Consider the following 20,344-nt stretch of genomic DNA (forward strand, 5'->3'; position numbering starts at 1 on the left):
CTTCAGTGGTCATCGTTATATATAAAAATATACTTTAATCCCCTAAGATCTCAGATATTTTTTCTGAATCTCTGATTCTTTAAATGTGCTAGCTTCCTGGTAATAAATCGATATTAATTAATATATGATTTTTTACCCTATGTTTTAATTTGATTATATATATATCATCATCATCATCATCATCGTTTAACGTCCGCTTTCCATGCTAGCATGGGTTGGACGATTTGACTGAGGACTGGTGAAACCGGATACACGACACACACATCATGCTGGCATGGGTTGGATGGTTTGACAAGATCCAGTGAGCTGCATCATGCTCCATTGTCTACTTCACCATAGTTTCCATGGTTGGATGCCCATCCTAATGCCAGCCACTTTACAGAGGGTATTGGGTGCTTTTTTTCTCATACCACTGGCACCAGTGAAGTCGAAAAAAAAACTACTGAATAAAATTAATATCTCAAGCAATGATTAAGAAGTCAGTGGCATTATTTATTTATAATTTATTAACGATTTAATTAGGAAACTGAGGCCCAGGAATCAATGCTGTAAAAATATGTGAAAACATTTCTGTGTAATCACTTTATCTGTATTCAACCTACCTGGACAGGTGAAAATGACATGACAACAGGCAAAGAACAACAAGAAAAAAACCACATTCACGATGTACACCACCAGCATAGTGTAATAAAATTTTTATTATTATTCGTCTTTGGTCAATAAGTGTTATTTCTTATTTGATTTTTATCTGGTAACCAAAGGAAATGACTTTTATTTCCTTCAAACTCTGCTTTTGTCACCCTGCACATCAATGTTTTCAAACTGACCTATTTCCCATTACATTTCACACAGATACAATGCTGAGTTGCTGAAGCAGAAATATCGTTATAGCAACTATTCTGCTCAATACCACAGATTTGCTTGTCAGTCACTTGACCATAACCAGTTGAGCATGTCCCTTAGTGGCTGACGATATATGCATCTCTGATCATGAAGAGGAGTAGAGGGGGAGCATCATAACCATGTGTTGAAAGGGATTCTTTGAGGTTTGAATGAATATTGTAACAATAGCAAAGTTTGAAGGAAATATTAACCATTTTTTCATACTTTCTAGGGGGTCAGCAAATGTGGAAATAACAGTTGCTAGCCAAGGACAAAAATCCTGTAACATGGTGCAGTCATTAGATTGTATGACCAAATTTTATTCACATTCGTTCAATACTTTTTTTATTGGACAAACTGCATTTCACTAAAATCTCTAGTTCTTAAGAGGACTGAGAGATTTATAGAAAGAAAAATCAGTACAAAAGTTTAAGAATTACAGCACCAGGTGTCACACCATCAACCCTAGCGATGCTGCTGGTTAATTACTATACTTTACCAAAAAATTACCCCAGGTCCTATATGCAAAGTCGCATCTCCCATAGGCTTTATTACTCTAAAATCTTTTTTTCCTGACTGTTCTGCTGAAATTGCAGTGCATTTTATACAGCAATGAGTCTCTTATGCCAACAAATACTGTAATTCGCTCATACTAAATCCAGTCTGATTAATAACCTCGATACATCTCATTACACATCTCGTGCTGCTTCTGTAGATTTCCGCTGAATTGCTCTCTCCATGGTACTCAATCATCGTCTTCTTCTTCATCACCATTTTCCTGTCTGTGCATCACTCCAAACAGCTCCTTGGAACTAAAGCCAGTTTTGTTGATAGCCATAATAGGTGTCATTGCAGACCTCATGCTGTTGTAGATCTTCGGGAAGAGGAGTTCTTGTGCTGCCAACAGTTGTTTCATTCGGTGACGTTCCTGCAATAAAAGTCGCAAGACATTAACACGACACTATCTATACGACAGAGGAGACAGCAACAACACAGGGGAAACTTCTACAATAGTGTGGCCTGAAGAACCACATCTCCTGTGGCCCACATCTTAAAGAAGGTTACCCATCCTTGCTCTACATGGAGGTAAGGCCTTTTAGAAATAACAGCAAAAAATAAAAAGCAAAATACACATGTACTGAGACCTAGGATTTGAACTCACATCTCTGAGTTATAAATCAAGTGCCATGAATGGACCACACGATTCGAGTGTATATGCTCTGAAAGAACCCTACCGTGTGTGTGTCTTTGTATCTGCGTTTGTCCCCCACCATCACATGAAAACCGCTGTTGGTGTGTTTACATCCCCATAACATAGCAGTTTGGCTAAAGAGATTGATAGTGCCAGGTTTAAAAACCAAAAATAAGTCCTGGGCTTGATTCATTCGATTGAAATTCGTGAAGGCTGTACCCCAGCATGGCCACAGTCTAACGACTGAAACAAGTAACAAGATAACAGATAACACCTGCAGCCCCAACCTAATTTATTATAATTTATTATAATTTATTATAATTTTTCACCATGAACCTGGTAAAACCTAGCAACACACATTGGATAATGTAATCCTAGATACATTGTGCTAAAAAGAAAAAAAAACACCTCCCACCCTCAATTCTGTGACCACCATCTTACCTTTGGTGCTTCGAAACAGGCTGGACAATTCTCACTGATGACAGGAAGTTGATTCTGCAGAGAGAGAGAGAGAGAGAGAGAGAGAGAGGAGAGTCACATGGTCGGTCACATGATGTCACTGGAGATGCTGGCAAAGAGCATATGTAAAGTAAATATAGGGGCAGGTATGGCTGTGTGGTAAGAAGCTTGCATGGTTTCAGGTTCAATCCCACCGTGTGGCACCTTGGGCAAGCATCTTTAATACAGCCCTAAACCAATGAAGGGCCTTGTGAGTGGGTTTAGGGCAGATGGAACCTGGAAGCAGTTCATTGTGTGTGTCGGTGTGAGGGTGTGTGTGTGTATGAGAGGGGGTGTGAGGGTGTGTTTGTATGGAGAGGGAGTGAATGTGTCTGTGTTTGTCCCCCCCCCATCACTACTTGACAACCAGTGTGCTGGAGGCACATAAAAAGCAGCCCCTACACTCTCAGAGTGGCTGGAATTAGGAAGGGCATCCAGCTGTAGAAACAGACAGAAATAGTCTGACCTATATATAAATGGAGAGACAAATAGACAAACAGACAAATAGACAAACAGACAAATAGACAAACAGACAAATAGACAAACAGACAAATAGACAAACAGACAAATAGACAAACAGACAAATAGACAGACAGACAAATAGATGTACTGAAAGAGGGATGTTCTCTAGTTTTTACCTTTTCAGCAAACCTTCGTAAGTTCTTTTCTCTGACATAAACCAAAGGTCGAATAACTCGGAGGTCGTTATCCCTGCAAGACCAGAATTATACTATCATCATCACTATCATTTAATGTCCACAGAAACTTCAAAGTTTCGGCCGGTTAGCTGATAAAAGCTAGCAGGATGAAACTGCGAAGTCACTATCATCACCACTCTTCTGGAAGAAGTATAAATATTTACTCTACAAAAAGTATTGAGTAATTCTTCAGTTTAGTGTAAAATTGTTTTTAAATATTACTTGACTTAAAAATTAATATACATATATTTATACACACACACACACACAAAGAAACACCAAAGGCAGGAGATTGTATTGTACTCACTGAACTGTGTAATGAGCCTTCATGGTCCTCATGATTCCATTGTGGAAGAAAGACATAAGGAAACTGTAAAAGAGAAGAGAGAAAGATTTAAAGAACATAGAATATTATTTAACTTGTGGAGGACATAGTTATGTGGGGGTCACATTTTGTAATACAGAGACTGTAACTAGAAAAGACAGATATGTGGGGGGGGGGGGTCGTATTTTGTAATGCAGAGACTGTAATGTAGAAGACAGATATATGGGGGTCACATTTTGTAATACAGAGAGTGTAACTAGAAAAGACAGATATGTGGGGGTCACATTTTGAAATACAGAGATTGTAATGTAGAAAACATAGATAGGAGTCATATTTTGCAATATACAGTGTAACTATAGAAGATATAAGTTGTGTGGCTTTATAATGCATGGACCACTGTAATATGGCTAATGCAAAACAGTTGATGTAGATAATGGTGGTGGTGGTGGTGGTGGTAATGATGGTGATGATGTTGATGATGACAACATGGGCAATAGCGATGATGATGATGAGGAGGAGGAGGAGGATGGTGGTGGGAAATACAATGAAGGACTGTCAGTTTGAAACTTTACCTTTCAGCGAGGTCGTCCAAGTGTTGTCCCAGGGACACAACATTGTAGCCCTCTCGCCGGGCACACATATAGATACGTCCCCGCTTCATACGACTACAGAAGCTGCAAATCGACTCACATTTGTACGGGAGGTTGGAGGCTGTGTCCATTATACCTGGAAGTAATAGTAGTAGTAGTAGTAGTAGTAGTAGTAGTAGTAGTAAACAATAATATCAATAATTTCAAATTTTGGTACAAGGCAAACAATTTTGGGGGAGGGACTAAGTTGATTACATTGACCCCTATACTCGACTTTATCAACTCCTTAAAGCATGAAAGGCAAAGCTGACCCTTGACAGAACTTGAACTCAGAACATAAAGACAGACAAAATACCGCAAAGCATTTCACCCAGAATGCTAACAAATCTGCCAGTTCATAGCCTTAACACTAATAATAATTATCATTATTATAATCATTATTATTATTATTTCAAATTTTTGTCACAAGTCCTCGGTATACTATATCTGTATAAAAAATGGAATGGTCACACCTGGAATACTTTGTTCACAGGTGTCTACTAAATCAGGAATGACCAGGGGCTAAATTACAACAAAGGAGGACACATTAGATAATTTAGTCCAAGATACACTATGTCTGAATAAAACACAGGTTGGTCATGACTGACCTAATGCTAAACAAGAATGGTATCTCCCCTGCCATCGTCCAGAGCAGCGCCTTCGCCATTTTAGCAACTGAGGAGGCTGTCAGACAAACTTCTTTAACCCTTTAGTGTCTGCATTATTCTACCAAAATTAATGCTTTTTCATCCACATTGTTTTGAACTAATCATGCATTATCTCGTAGCTATGAGATTTTGATGAGGTAGCTGTTAATTTTTAAAACGATATTGTAGGGTTGGTGTGAGAGACCAGATTTGGCCAGTTTGAACATAAAACAAGCAGAATACTTTCGGCTGGATATGGCCGGTTTAAATGCTAATGGGTTAAATATTTCTTTGTAGTGAGGAAGAGGAAAGATGTAACCAAGGGGCAAATTATTTGGTGGGAGGGGCTACTTTGGCCACTTTACAAGCTGAAGCTAGGTTTTAACAGAAAATTACTCAAAGAAAATATATATTTGCAAAGAAATCTGAAGAATTTTACCATTTAATATGCAGGTTACTCTCTCGAGTCTAATGCTTATTTAATAATTTACACTGTTTTTAATTAATTATGCATTAACTGTGTAGGCGCAGACGTGGCTGTGTGGTCAGCAGCTTCCTTCTCAACCACATGGTTCTGGGTTCAGTCCCGCTGCATGGCACCTTGGGCAAGTGTCTTCTACTATAGCCATGGGCCAATCAATGCCTTGAGTGGATTTGGTAGATGGAAACTGAAAGAAACTTGCTGTGTGTGTGCACGAGCGCCTATGTGTGTGTGTCCCACCAATGCTTGAGAATCAATGTTGGTGTGTTTACATCACCGTGACTGGGGTCGATACATTGGAGTAAAATTCTTCAAGACGATGCAGCAGCATGGCCGCAGTCTAACGATTGAAAACCAGCAAAAGGTAAACGATTCTCAACGCCAGAGAAGAAAATCCCAACTGGATTCAAAGGAGGAAATTTTGGTAACACACAATTGAAGGGAAGTAACTTCGTAAGAACTGCTATTTTTATCACGAAAATGTTTTCTTCTCGAAGCACAAGGCCCGAAATTTTGGAGTAGGGGAGAGCAGTCGATTACATCAACCTCAGTACGGAACTGGTACTTAATTTATCGACCCCGGAAGGATGAAAGGCAAAGTCCATCTCGGCGGAATTTGAACTCAGAACGTAAAGACAGACGAAATACCACTAAGCATTTCGCCCGGTGTGCTAACGGTTCGGCCAGCTGACTGCCTTTTTATCACCAAAATATTGTAGTAAGGAATGCGACAACAGAATGGACAATCATTTCGATCCGTCCAAATGGGTTTCAGACGTGTTTGACCTCCATACACATTATATATATATATATTTATATATGACGAGCTTCTTTCAGTTTCCGTCTACCAAATCCACTCACAAGGCATTGCTCGGCCCTAGGCTATAGTAGAAGACACTTGCCCAAGGTACCACGCAGTGGGAATGAACCCGGAACCATGTGGTTGGTCAGCAAGCTACTTACCACACAGCCACTCCTGCGCCTTAACCAAAGGGGTTAACACCCTGTTGCTTGTATTCACTTGTATGCCTTGTACTCTAAGAGCCAAGTACAGGACAGCATCCCTCGAAAGGGTTCAAGGAATAACAACAATAATAACATTAAAAAAAAACATAAATACAAGTATGTTTGTAATACAAACCTTGAGATTCAAAGAAATATGGGACACCCAAACAGCTTAGATATTTCTTCAAAGGACTGGGATTATAAGAAGGGGTCTGGGGATCAACTGTCACAGCACCAATATCAAAGCGAGTTCCCTAAAATAAAAATGAATAAGGAGAAAAATATTTTTCTAAAAAATTTTAAAATGGCGAAAAGATGTGGGAGGGAATTTCTAAAGAGTAAGAGAAGATGGAAGAGGTTTTGGTGCTAGTAGTGGTAGTAACAATGATAATAATAAAATAGGATTTTACCTTGCTTTTAGCATAGAACTGATATTGATGAAGAATATGCAACATGGAGAGGGAATCTTTACCCCCAGAAAGGCACAACAATATTCGATCCCCATCTTGTATCATATTGTAGTCTGCAATAGCCTGGAGCAATAGAGATAGAAATACATACATATTACAGTAAAAGAACAGTGTGGTGGGGGGTATGATGAGGGCAGGTCCTTCGTATCTGAAGACCATGAGGAAAGAGCAACATGGCTTCATGTAGCTATGTAAAAATGGTCCTTCATGTTGCAGGGCTTTTGTTCCTGCCTGTGTTTAGTAGCTTTAAAGTGAGAGTCAATGAATACAATCCTGTCAGACTCTTTAGATCTGAAGGTCTGACCACAATGGCTTGGTGGTCTAAGACGGCTGCAGTGACCAGCAAGCTGTAGGCTTTAAACTGGTGTGGTCTTCTTGTAGAAGAATTGCCTTTCTGGGCTGGAGAGCTACATCTACCCTAGAGTTCTCAGACAGGTGTCAAATAGGGCACTGGACCACTCGAGGAACTCCACTTTTTAATTTGCTGTCGACGTTGATTCCGCGAAACTTCTCCTTTCCCAGGGGACACACAACAAGGGTTTGAGCATTTGAACTGCTTCCAAAACACATTAATTAACCCACAGCTGCTAACCTGACAGGTGTTACTACTCTGAGTCAGAGAAGACCTAAGAACAACAGTGGCTAAGGGCTGGTTCCACACTCAGACATTAAATGATGATGACTGTGTCTACCAAATCCATTCACAAGGCTTTGGTCAGCCCGAGGCTGTAGTAGAAGATACTTGCCCAAGGTGCCAAGCAGTGGGACTGATCCCGGAACCATGTGGTTAGAAATGTATTCATATCAAAAATATGAAGTTATATAGACACACACACACATATGTATTTATATATCTGGATGTATACATTGATATATGAATATATATATATATTTATATATACACACACACACACATATATATATATATATATATATATATATATACTTCTACTTACCTCAATGACTGGAGTGAACAACTCTTTCGGTGGTGAAACCCACAAATTGCCCTTCTTGGTCACTTTCCGCTGGTCAGTCTTCAACTTTGCTTTGCGCAGACAACACTGGGTCATCTGTGGCTCTGCCTTAGAACCCGCAGCCCCAGTAGCAGTGACATCCGGTCCCTTTTCAGACAGTGGTGTCATCGACGGTTTCGTCAAGGTTGTAGTTTCACTAAGGGACCTGCAACAGCAGTCCCTACATTCCTTATTTGTATCATTATCGTTGCCGTGACAACTGCACTGTGTTGCACCATGTCCTGCATTATTGTTGTTACTGCAATGACAACAGCCACTGCGCTGCGTTACTGCAAGTCCAACACTGTTAACTCCCACTCCAGTTTTATCCATCACCCCTTCTGGAGTTTCATTGCAACTCTCCTCTCTTTCGTCCCGATTGCTCGGAAAGGAACTGTTCACATTAGCCACCCCTTTCTCCTCCTCCTCCTCTTTTCCCCTCCCCTCTGCGGTCATTGCTGCTGTTGTTGTTGTTGTCGATCTCTGGAACTTCGATGAGGACTTCAGTTTGTAATTTTCGAAGCTAGAGATTTGGCGATTAGGATTAAAATTATAACTGGGCGTGTGATTACGATTAAGATTAGAGTTGTTAAAACTCGGATTAGAGTTATGATTGGGATTATGAATAGGGTTAACACTGGGATTAAAATTAGGATTAGGATTTAAATTAAGGTTAGGGTTATGGCTAGTGTTAAGATTAGGATCAGGATTAGGATTAGGATTTAAGCTAAGACCAGGATCATGATATAACTTAAGATTAGGACTAACATTAGTAGCATCAGAAAGATGAGAATTTGTAACTGGATTTGGATAGAGATATGGATTAAGAGGATTAAAAGCAGCATCGAGAGTAGTACCAACTGGAGTGCAGGTAGGATTAACGTCCAAATTGTCAGATCCATGTCCACTCTCAGACAAGACCAATGTTTTGTCAAAACTGACCGACAGATCATCACAATGACCAAACGAAAATCCCCTCTCCAGGAAATTCTTAATCGATTTACAGAACTCTTCACTATGGCTCATACCAGTGTCACATAAAGAACTCTCATGAATCGCATTTTGTGCTGCCACCTGTGGCACACTTGCAGCAATTTTGTTGGTACCACTTTCTTCTTCTTCACATTCTTGCTTAACTTCTATTTCTTCTTCCACTTCTTGGTCTCCCGGTTTTCCATCTCCTCTCCCTCCATCTCCTTCTTCTCCAACACCATCTTTTCTGTTATTTCCCGCGACCACGGTGAGATCGGAACTTTCTTCCTGTCGGTTGGCGTTTGCAAAAGATTTTGGAACAAACGGTAGAGCATCTAACGAGATGAAGTTTGTGAAAGTCCCTTCAGAGATACAGGTGTAAGCTTCACACGGCAGCAGGAACCACCTCAGATGCTGGGTGCCATTCTCAAAGAGTAGACTCTGATCGGGAAGTGATATTTTCATCTGCAAAGATAAATTAAAAAGCTGTATGTGTGTGTGTGTATGTCTGTGTGTGTGTGTGTGTATGTGTATGTGTGTGTGTGTGTGTGCGTGTGTATGATTAGATATACTTGTATTTATATATATATGTAAACACACACATACATGTACACAGACAATATACATTTATATATCCATATATATTATATATATATATATATACCTACAGCTAAACACAAACACATACATACGTTTATGTGTGTCTCTTATCATTTACTTGTTCCAGTCAAGAGACTAAGGCCACGTCAGGGAACTGCCCTGAAGAATTTCAATGAAACAATTCCGCCCCAGTATTTATTTTCATTTTCTTAAACCTAGTACTAACTTTATCAGTCTCTTTAACCATATTTCCTTATTTTGACTCAAAATCTTTGACTTCTTTCATAAAACTTTTCTATATTATAGAAGATACTAGCCGCAGGTGGGATTGAACCAGAAACCTTCATGTCAGTACAAAGCGGTAGTTCTGATGCAAAGACTGACTGTTTATTAATCAGAGAGTGTTACATACCTTTTCAGCAGTCTTGAACAAGTCTTTCGCTTCTCTTAAACACTCCTGGAGTTTCATGGATGATGGAGAGACAGAAGAAGAGAGAAAGGAGAACATGATTTAGTATTGTATGATGGTGGTGGTGGTGGTGGTGGTAGTAGTAGTATTAGTGGAGGTGGTAGATGTGGAGATGGTGGTGATAGTGGTGGTGGTGGTGGTGGTGGTGGTGGTGGTGGTGATGAAGGTGCTGGGTTTGATGTTGTTGATGATGATGATAATGACAAATGATGATGGTGATGGTGATGGTGATGACAGCTTCAGTTCACGTACCTGGTAATCTGGTACTGAAGAATTGCCATAACCATTCTTTTGAGATCTGTATTTCATGGCACCTGAGGAATAGGAAATATTGCCAAGCCATTTTCTGTCTTTGTACACCTGGAAACACCAATAATAATAATAATAATAATAATAATAATAATAATAATAATAATAATAATAATAATAATAATCCTTTAATAATAATAATAATAATAATAATAATAATAATAACGGACTGATTACTACCTAGCTCATATACCAGGAAACCCCGAAATGGCTGAAGTTCAAAAGATAGTGCTCAGGGGAACTGCCATATCCTACGTAAAATACTGTCTATGTGATCTCAAATTTTAAAGCAAACACATAATTTTCTTATGATTTCTTAAACATTCTCTAGAACAACACACTACGTACAAATCCAAATATATGGTACCCTAGGCATAACACCTACATGAACTTCTAACTTGTTGTCTCTTGAGGTCTCTGGGTGAGACTTGGATCCAACTTGTACAAATGCAAAACAAAAGTCAAACATAAAATAATAATAATAATAATAATAATAATAATAATAATAATAATAATAATAATAATAAATAGTAACCTGAAGATCCTTGTGTCTCCATTCTCCAGTCTCCGGATTGAACCTGTACTGTAAAATAAGGAAGAAGAATTCATGAGGAAAAACACTTAAAACATTTTTATGATAAAGATTTCTTTCTTTTCTATTTTGGAATAACACAGAATAATAAATGACTTGATATGAAGCAGTAAATGTTGATGATATTAATGTTACTCCCTGCTTCCCTTGACATCATATGGCAGCTGTAAATGAGTTTCACTGTTATGCAAGCAGTGTCTTTTTATTTTTTTGCCAGTCTTCCATGAAAATTATGTCTAACTCTGGGGAAATGTTAGCTTGCTTGGCAACAGGTGAGGGTTAGCAACAGGAAAGGCATCCAGCTGTAGAAACTCCACCTCCACAAATACCATCCAACATCTGAGAGCTCGGAATGTTAAGTGAATATTAAGATGATGATGATGTCTTCTAAGAGAGAGAGGGGGGGGAGAGAAAGACAGGGCTATTCCACTGTTTGAAACCTATTAAAATTGACTCAATCTTTACCTGAGGAAGCAGATGCCAACCAAATTCTGCAACCAACTCTACAGCTTGGATGACAAAATCCAAAGTTTCATTGTCAACAAAGAATGGTAAATTTAGCCGGGTGAATCCTGGTCTGCAAAGAAAAATGGTGGAAGAAGATGACGAAAATTTGAGGAAAACATTAGAATTGGTCAAGGATTGTTCCATCTTTTCCACCCACAATTCCTGGGAGGGTCAGACCCCTCCTCTTCTCTAGGGTCCTATCAGAAGCATCCATCATTACATTTTCCAGTTGGATTCCCAAGTGTGATCCACTGAGACGATGGATCTTATCCAAATATTTTGGTCTACCACCAAGTCTGCTGCTGGCTGGCTTGGCTTGAAGAATCCATCTTGTGATATTCCTGTAATCTCTCAATGCACAAAAGAAGTTGCTCGACTTGGAGAGAATCCCTGAAAACTCTGGATATTATCCAACCATTTCAATTTTGGTCTACTTTTAGTTATTCTGACGCTTCAGGCTCTGCCTGGAGAATCAATTTTGTTGATTCTGCAACATTCTAATCCCAATCCCATTTGTGGGATCTTAGGCTATCTGCCAACCCTAGGACAGGAACTGCTACTCTACATGTATCCTTGAGCTCATTTCATCCTGATGACTCGACTGAGGAGTGTTCGGGTGACTCACCTGAGGATTTCCATTGGTGAATACTCCCGGTATCGTTTCAAATGTACTCGGTCAAGACGGCTGGAAGAGAAAGCATAATGAGATGAACAATATATATATTGTGTATAGAGGACTATATAGGGAGTGCATATAAAATGTACAATGGTGTATGGTAATGAATATAGAGGATTGTGTATAAGATGTAAGATGGTGTATAGTTGTGTATATAGAGGATTATAGGTGGAAAGGTAATATGCATGTAGAGCAATGGTACTCGACCATTTTTAACCAAGGACTCCAAGTGGACCCTCAAAGCCATTTAATGCTTAAAAAAATCTTTCTGCCGTTTTAGAATTAAATATTATTAAGAACTGTAGAAAAACAAAAATAGTTAAATATTCTGCAATTTGTAGAAATATCGCTTATTTATTACAGATAAATTTTAACAAGAAAATAAGGGTCACATGGATCCCCCCCCCCCCAATTGAGAACCACTGATATAGAGGACGATCTACCAACCTGTCTTCAGTGAGAACATTTTCAAATTCCTTTGCTTTCTCTTCTGATATTCCTAACAGATCCTTCAAAGAAACGTTTAAGAAAAATAACAAAATAACAAACATTTAAGAAAAATAACAAAGACTCAAAAACATGTCTCTGGATGCAGGCTTGGCTGGGTGGAGGTGCTTGTCTCCCCCTTGTAAACATAAGGACACAGGAACTGTGTCAAGGCTGACAGGAAGCGGTGCAGCTTCCTAGGTCTAACCAACAGTAGTATTATTCCCTTCAGGGGACTGTCACATTAAGTTGACAGCATACAACTACTTCATCGTATCACTACTGCATGAAGCTTCTGGCCACACCTGCACCTACATATATATATGTATATATATATATATATATATATATATATATATATATATATATATATATATATGTATATATATATATATATATATATATATATATATATATATATATATATGTATATATATATATATATATATATATATATATGTATATATATATATATATATATATATATATATATATATATATATATATATATATATATATGTATATATATATATATATATATATATATATATATATATATATATATGTATATATATATATATATATATATATATATATATATACTTTATTTAAAAGCAGCAGAAATATAACAAAAAGCTGTTACTCTGAGTTTCACGTTCCCGTTCATCGGACAGTTTTGTTACTCTACCTCTGGTATTTGAGTACTCTTTTTTCCACCTTGTTGCACATTTCATGTGCTTACTCCGGTATATATATATATATATATATATATAAATATATATATGGAAATATATACATACACACACACACACATAAATATGTATTAAGTAAAAAAAGAAGGGGCTCACTTCAGCATAAGGACCAGCGCAAGCACAGCCCCCTCTTGATTGGATCCCAAAGACATCATTAAGCAGTGCCGTGACGTAATTGTGATGGAGGAATCGGCCAGTCTGCGGGTGATAAATAAGGAAGGAATATATTGGTAATGAGGGGACAGATTGGGTCCCTAAAATTACCAAATTCTTGCATTTCTTCCAGCAGTCGGTGGCTTTTCTGAAATACAAAAAAAGAAAAACATTCACACAAAAACCAGCAAAGCCAGACAAGTGGTGCAGCATGGCCGTGTGGGTAAGAAGCTTACTTAGCAACCATGTGGTTCTGGGTTCAGTCCCACTATATGGCACCTTGGGCAAGTGTCTTGTACAACAGTCTCAGGCTGACCAAAATTTTGTCATTGGACTTGGTTGATGGAAACTGAAAGAAGCCTGTCATATATGTGTATGTGTGTGTGTCTTTGTGTCTGTGTTTGTCCCCCACCACCGCTTGACAACTGGTGTTGGTGTGTTTACATCCCCATAACTTAGTGGTTCAGCAAAAGAGACTGATAGAATAAGTAACAGTCTTAAAAAAAAAACAATAAACACTGTGGTCAATTCATTCAAATTAAAAATTCTTCAAAGTAGTGCCCCAGCATGGCCACAGTCTAATGAATGAAACAAGTAACAGATATTTACGTGTGTGTTTGTGTCTTTTAATCAAGCATAGTGTATCTAGGACTACATGACCTAATGTAGCCTTCACTGTTATAAGATTGCTAAAAGCACTTTGAGGGAGATTTAGTTGCTATTTCAACCAGTCAAATGTAAGATTAGGTTATTTAAAGTATCCTTCCTAAATTGTTGTTTAACCCCAGGTCAGCCCTGATCCAGTAGACCTATGATGAAGAGCTTTCCAAATGTCACCATCCCAACATGATTTTTGGTAAATAATTAATAAAAATACAACAACAAAATTATTTTGGTGTTGGGAGAGTTGAAAGTCTTACTTAAGAAGTTGTTGATCTCTCTGTGCAACGACATCAGTGCCAATAGCCAGCTTCAGCTGCATCACCAAACCGGCACGAATGGAACCGACAATATCAGGAGTTCCACCTTCTTCTCTCATTTCTGGTTCGTGTAGAAAACGGTGGTTCTCTCGACGCACCTGTTATATTTTAAACGTTGGTAGAGTGAGGTGAACAGTAAGGAACAGAAAGAAAAACACAAAAAGTTAAAATCACAAACACAAAATAATATATATACACACACACACACACTCACACAAACCGTGATGCATGAGCAACCACTGGCACACGAGTAAGCAGTTCCACTCATACATCTCAAGACATGCCAAGGAGGATACTCACGAAGAATATTGTGCCTCCACCACAGCCTTCTGGAGTTGAGTTCTTGAAGAGGTACTTCTTGGCAATGAGAATTCCTGGCAGTGAACAGTTACAGAAATAAGGGTTTATGGGATTACAAAATGAAATAAATAAAAAAGGGTACAGAAAGAAACAAAGGATTATATACAGACATACTTTCTTTTTATAAACAGGGTGCGACAGGTAAATTGTTACCATTTTATATTTTTACTTTTGGGTGTGAGAAAAACAGCACCATGACGCAATTCACTCAACCAGAAATTCGGACATATGCTGCACTGCCTGGCATTCACGCCAGAAGGTCAAATATGAACATTTCAGAGTGTTTGGGTGTCAATCTGAGGACATGTACTGAAAGTGATAAAAATCAAACATCCAGTCCACATCATGGTGTTTGGGGTAATCACTAGTGATGGCCACATTATGCCTCCGTTCATCTTCCCACATGGCTTGACACTTCATGCAGAGAGCTACATCAAGTGCCTGGAGGAGGTAGTGCTGCCCTGGGTGAAGAGGGTGGCTGCTGAAAGAACCCATGTCTGGCAACAGGACTCTGCACCATATCACACAAAGAGAACCCAGTCATGGCCATGAGACAATTTCTGTGACCACATCACTGCCAACATCTGGCCACCTAACTCCTCAGACTGTATATATATATATATATATACAGTTTCCGTCTGCCAAATCCACTCACAAAGCTTTGGTCAACCCGAGGCTATAGTAGAAGACACTTGCCCAAGGTGCCACACAGTGGGACTGAACTTGGAACCATGTGGTTGGTAAGCAAGCTACTTACCACACAGCCACTCCAGCGCCTCTAAATATATATATTCATAAAAAACACACATGCCTCTCCCACCACACAACCAAGTTAATCAATACCCACCTGGGGTAGAAATGCCTCCAACGAACTTATGTGGTGAGAAATAAACTGCATCTTTATAGACATAGCGCTGATCTGGTCTGAAAGAAATCAAAGACAGAACCATTGAGAAAGACAGGAAACCCAGAGAGACAAAGAACAGGATCTTGGTGACTATCTATAGAATGCTTACTTAAGCATTTTATAATCTATTCTACATACATATATGTGTATTTATATTTATATAAGGCATTACTACAGAATAATGCCACACACTAGACTTCCCAAATAAACACATTATCGGTAATAAAATGTGTTTATTTGGGAAGTCTAGTGTGTGGCTTTATTCTGTAGTAATGCCCTTATATAAATATAAACGAATAATTATATTCTTGGGAATAGAAATTTGCCTTATGAATTTTTTACACACTAGCTTCCTGATAAAATTCTTGTAAAAGATTTTTATCCCATTATTGAATTTATTAATTACATATATGTGTATATATATGTGTGTGTGTAAAATGGAAATTCAATGTGTGTGTTAATTTACATCTAATATCAACATCATCATCATCTAACATTTATTTCCATGCTGGCATAAGTTGGATGGTTTGACAGGAGTTGGTCAGCAAAGATGAAATCGGTGGAATTTGAACTTGGAATGTAGCGTCAAGGAAAATACTGCTAAGCATTTCGTCCAGCATGCTAACAATTCTGCCAGCTTGTGATGATGATGATGTGTGGCATGGATTGTTACATACCCAGGGACAACTGGATTCATGTCGATGGTGAGGTAGGGGGCAGCTGTGGCATAATCCCAGAACGCCAAAGCCCCATATCTGTGGAGACAGGCAGATACTGCGTCGGCGTTGGTGAGGACGCCAGTGATATTGGAAGCAGCGCTGAAACAGCCAATCATTTGACAGTTCTTGGTCGAGAATTCCTGAAAATGGTAGAGAGAGCGAGAGAGAGAGTATTAGTGAAGGAGATAGGGTGGAGAATATTGATGGAGTGAGAGAGAGAGAGAAAGTGTGTATTGGTAGAGAGAGAGAGATAGAGAGGGAGTGTATTGTAAAGAGGTAGAGAGAGTGTGAATATTGTTGGAGGGAGAGAGAGAGATAGTGTGTGTGTGTGTGTGTGTGTGTATTGATGTGGAGAGAGAGAGAGAAGAGGGAGATTAAGAGAGAGTGTGTGTGTGTGTGTGTGTGTGTGTGTGTGTGTGTGTGTGTGCATTGTTGAGAGGGAGAGAAAGTGGTAAGGATGGAAATTCTGGAGCCGATTGCTTACCTGAAGGTTCCTCTCCAAATCGCCAATATCAACAGAGCCATGGCTGTTTGTCTTGATTTGTATCACCTAAGAACAGAAGAAGATGAAGATTTCACACTCACATACCAGAGAACTTCATAAATACATAAATATACAAATATATATCATTTAACGTCCATTTTCCATGTATGCCTGGGTAGGGCAGTTGACAGGAGCCAGCTAGAAACTACCCGAGGCTTCTGTGTTTGTTTTGGCAGGGTTTTTATTGCTGGATGCCCTTCCAAATATGCCAACCACATTACAGTGTGAACTGGATGCTTTTAACATGGCACCAGCACTGGCAGGGTCACCAAGTAACTCACAAGACAAGGAATTATGAGAAGGGCAGGGCATTTGAGGAGGGGAACTTTTGTCAGAAGATGAAAGGTTAGAGTGTGACAGAGGGACAGGAGCCAGTGCCTTGCCACAACAGAGGGGACATTGGAGGAGGTGATCCAGTATCAAATGATGAAAGGTTAGAGTGTAACTGAGAAATAGGGGGCAGAAATAGGTGTCTTGCTATAGAGGAGGGACATAACTATACAGTAAGAGAGAGAAGTAGAGGGGTGGTCAGGTCTTTTCAGGGACATGTGTGTAACTAAAGAATTTCTACTCCAACATTTAAAACCATTTTAAGAGGTATTTTTCTTTTCCTTCTTCTTCTTCTCGTCCTCAGACTGTCCTCACTTACCTCTGATCCAATTTCTCTCCACGGTAAAAGATTGGAGTGATGCTCAAACGGTCCCGCAAAGATGACCTTGAAGGAAAACAAAAACGAGAATCAATAAATATACAAAACTGTAAATATAGCTATAGGAGTGGCTGTGTGGTAAGTAGCTTTCTTACCAGCCACATGGTTCTGGATTCAGTCCCACTGCGTGGCACCTTGGTCAAGTGTCTTCTACTATAGCCTCAGGCCGACCAAAGCCTTGTGAGTGGAATGAATCAACCCCAGTACTTCTTTATTTAAGCCTGATACTTATTCTGCAGTAAGGGGCAAACATTGACACAAGGACACACACACACACACACACACATCGTGACTTAGCAGTTCAGCAAAAAGAGACCTGCAGAATAAGTATCAGGCTTAAATAAAGAAGTACTGGGGTTGATTCATTCGACTAAAATTTTTTCGAGTCAGTGCCCCAGCATGGCCGCAGTCTAATGACTGAAACAAGTAAAAGATAAAAGATAAAAGATAAGATTGGCTTTCACCCAATTTCTGTCTACCAAATCCACTCACAAGACTATAGCAGGAGATACTTGCCCAAGGTGCCATGCAGTGGGACTGAACCCAGAACCATGCGGTCAGGAATTAAGTAGCTTAACAAAATAAAATATAGAAAATACCAATAAAAATTTTCTACAAAAGTTATAAGGACTTACAGGGGGTTCCTTAAGGTCCAGTGAGAAAATGAGTTTGTGAACGGCAGCAGTGGTACCACTGCCCACAAATATAACAGCATCATGTTCGCTGGCGTTAGCAGCATTTCGTATGATATCCCTGGAATGAGAAATACAAACATCACATTAGTAATATAGGTTTTGTGATTTTGTTTTATGTCTATTTTTCAATGCCTGCATGGGTTTGATGAGACGGCAGATGTGTGAAGTTTGTGATGAACCACTGGTGGCACACGGGGCAGTTGACCATGCTGGCATGGGTTGGATGGTTTGACTGGAACTGGTAAAGCAACTCAAATATCAGTAAATATGGTGCTGGTGGCACATAGAAAGCACCCAATCCACTCTGTAATGTGGTTGGTGTTAGGAAGAAAGGGCATCCAGCCATAAAACCCCTGCTAAAACAGACAGAGAAGCCTGGCGCAGTCTCCTGTCTAGCCAGCTTCTGTAAAACTGGCCAACCCATACCAGCATGGAAAACAGACATTAAATGATGATGATGATGAAAAATGTAAAGAAAACAATGCCTTCGTTAATAATAATAAAAAACCCCATAAAAATTATAATTTCCATTTCATCGATGCTCTACAAATCTCAGGAAATTTAGAAAGAGATTGATTCTCCAAGACGGTGGTGCCATGACTTACCTTGCTTCGTGTCGATACAAAGTGGTCTGCAGGGAGGTTATGCTGGTGGTGGTGTGAGTATTTCCATAGTCGGGTAACACTTCATTCCTTACGTATTCTTCAATGAAAGACAGAGCTCTGGAATGAAACAGGGAAGGCATCGTCTTTTAATAACTTACTTCATTGGTCTCTTCTATTGAACTGCTAGGTGACAGGGACAAAAGCAAACTAACAACAAACACTGGAAGAAGCGGTCTGAGGATGGCAGAGCAAAGGAGCACTTTGTCGCTTACGACGACGAGGGTCCCAGCTGATACGGTCAATGGAACAGCTTGCTCGTGAAATTAACATGCAAATGGCTGAGCACTTCACAGACACGTGTACACCCAACGTAGTTCTCAGGGAGATTCAACATGACACAGAGTATGATATGGCTGGCCCCTTTGAATTACAGGTATTACTCCTTTTTGATGAAGGAGGTTGTGACAAGGGTCCTGGACCTTTTCACTTTGAAGGTCTTCCATAGGGCCTTCACAAAGGGGCTGGAACACAACACAAAGTGCATTGAAATCAGAGGACCCTACGTTGAAGATTAGAGTTTTGTACTTGTTTGAAATGAATAAATGTCTCTCCCTAAAAAAAAAGTCAGGCAACTTCTAGAATGCATCTTGTGTATGTATGTGTATGTGTTGATAGACGGACAGTTAGACTAATAGACAGATGGACATGTGTGTGTGTAGGTTTCTCCTTGTCCTGACTGCACATGATAGCTGTAAACAAGAGTCACTGTAATGCAAGAGGTGTTCTTCATTTCCGATCTTCCGCAAAAACATGTCTGGCCATGTGGAAACATTACTTTGCTTGGAAAGAGGTGAGGGTTGGTGACAAGAAGGGGATCCAGCCGTGGAAAACATCTCCTTCAAACAAATTCCATCTGACCCGTACAAACTCAGAATACTATGACGGTGATGATGATGATGGTGGTGGTGGTGGTGGTGGTGGTGGTGGTGCTTAAATATACTGATTGGTGTGTGTGTGTGTGTGTGTGTGTGTGTGTGTGCTGATGTGCTTTCACTTACCTTCCAGATGCAACGTAATCCAAATAGAGAACTGAAAGGGAGAAAAAAAAAATGAGAGAGAAATAAAGAACACATTTAAATGATGATGATGATGATGGTGGTGGTGGTGGTGGTGGTGTTGATAACGATGATCAAGGACAATGATGATGATGGTAGTGATGATGTTGACAACAATGAAAGATAATGTTATAAACGATGTTGACAATGATGATGATGATGATGATGATGATGAAAACCAGGAAACAGAAACATATTTTAACGAGAAATGACATCCATTCGGCGATCTTTCGTTTTGATTACAATTCTGAACAAGATCGTCGCTTTCCGTAAAAGGGTTTTAGGGTTAGGGTTAGGGAATTCCGTCCCTAACCCCAACCGTAACCGTAACCCTAACCCTAAAACCCTTTTACG

At 39.4% G+C, this 20,344-nt stretch overlaps 1 protein-coding gene across 1 annotated transcript; it reads right to left on the bottom strand.

The window, feature by feature from the left end:
- Positions 1-488: 488 nt before the first annotated feature.
- On the bottom strand, positions 489-20,344 carry LOC106878996 (uncharacterized). The gene is made up of 24 exons (XM_089346790.1): positions 19,934-20,344; positions 18,876-18,992; positions 18,211-18,328; positions 17,516-17,581; positions 16,807-16,872; positions 16,281-16,462; positions 15,544-15,620; positions 14,637-14,710; positions 14,277-14,434; positions 13,300-13,504; positions 12,413-12,474; positions 11,915-11,974; positions 11,248-11,359; positions 10,726-10,773; positions 10,134-10,241; positions 9,825-9,869; positions 7,784-9,277; positions 6,768-6,890; positions 6,494-6,611; positions 4,168-4,321; positions 3,578-3,640; positions 3,211-3,283; positions 2,516-2,569; positions 489-1,810 (listed from the first exon to the last, which is right to left on the bottom strand). Exons 6-24 carry the CDS (start codon positions 16,436-16,438, stop codon positions 1,628-1,630), a joined length of 3,369 nt encoding a protein of 1,122 aa, XP_089202916.1. The 5' UTR covers positions 16,439-16,462; positions 16,807-16,872; positions 17,516-17,581; positions 18,211-18,328; positions 18,876-18,992; positions 19,934-20,344; the 3' UTR covers positions 489-1,627.

This window comes from Octopus bimaculoides, unplaced genomic scaffold (assembly GCF_046866305.1).
Source record: "Octopus bimaculoides isolate indiv1 unplaced genomic scaffold, ASM4686630v1 contig161, whole genome shotgun sequence".
NCBI lineage: Eukaryota > Metazoa > Mollusca > Cephalopoda > Octopoda > Octopodidae > Octopus > Octopus bimaculoides.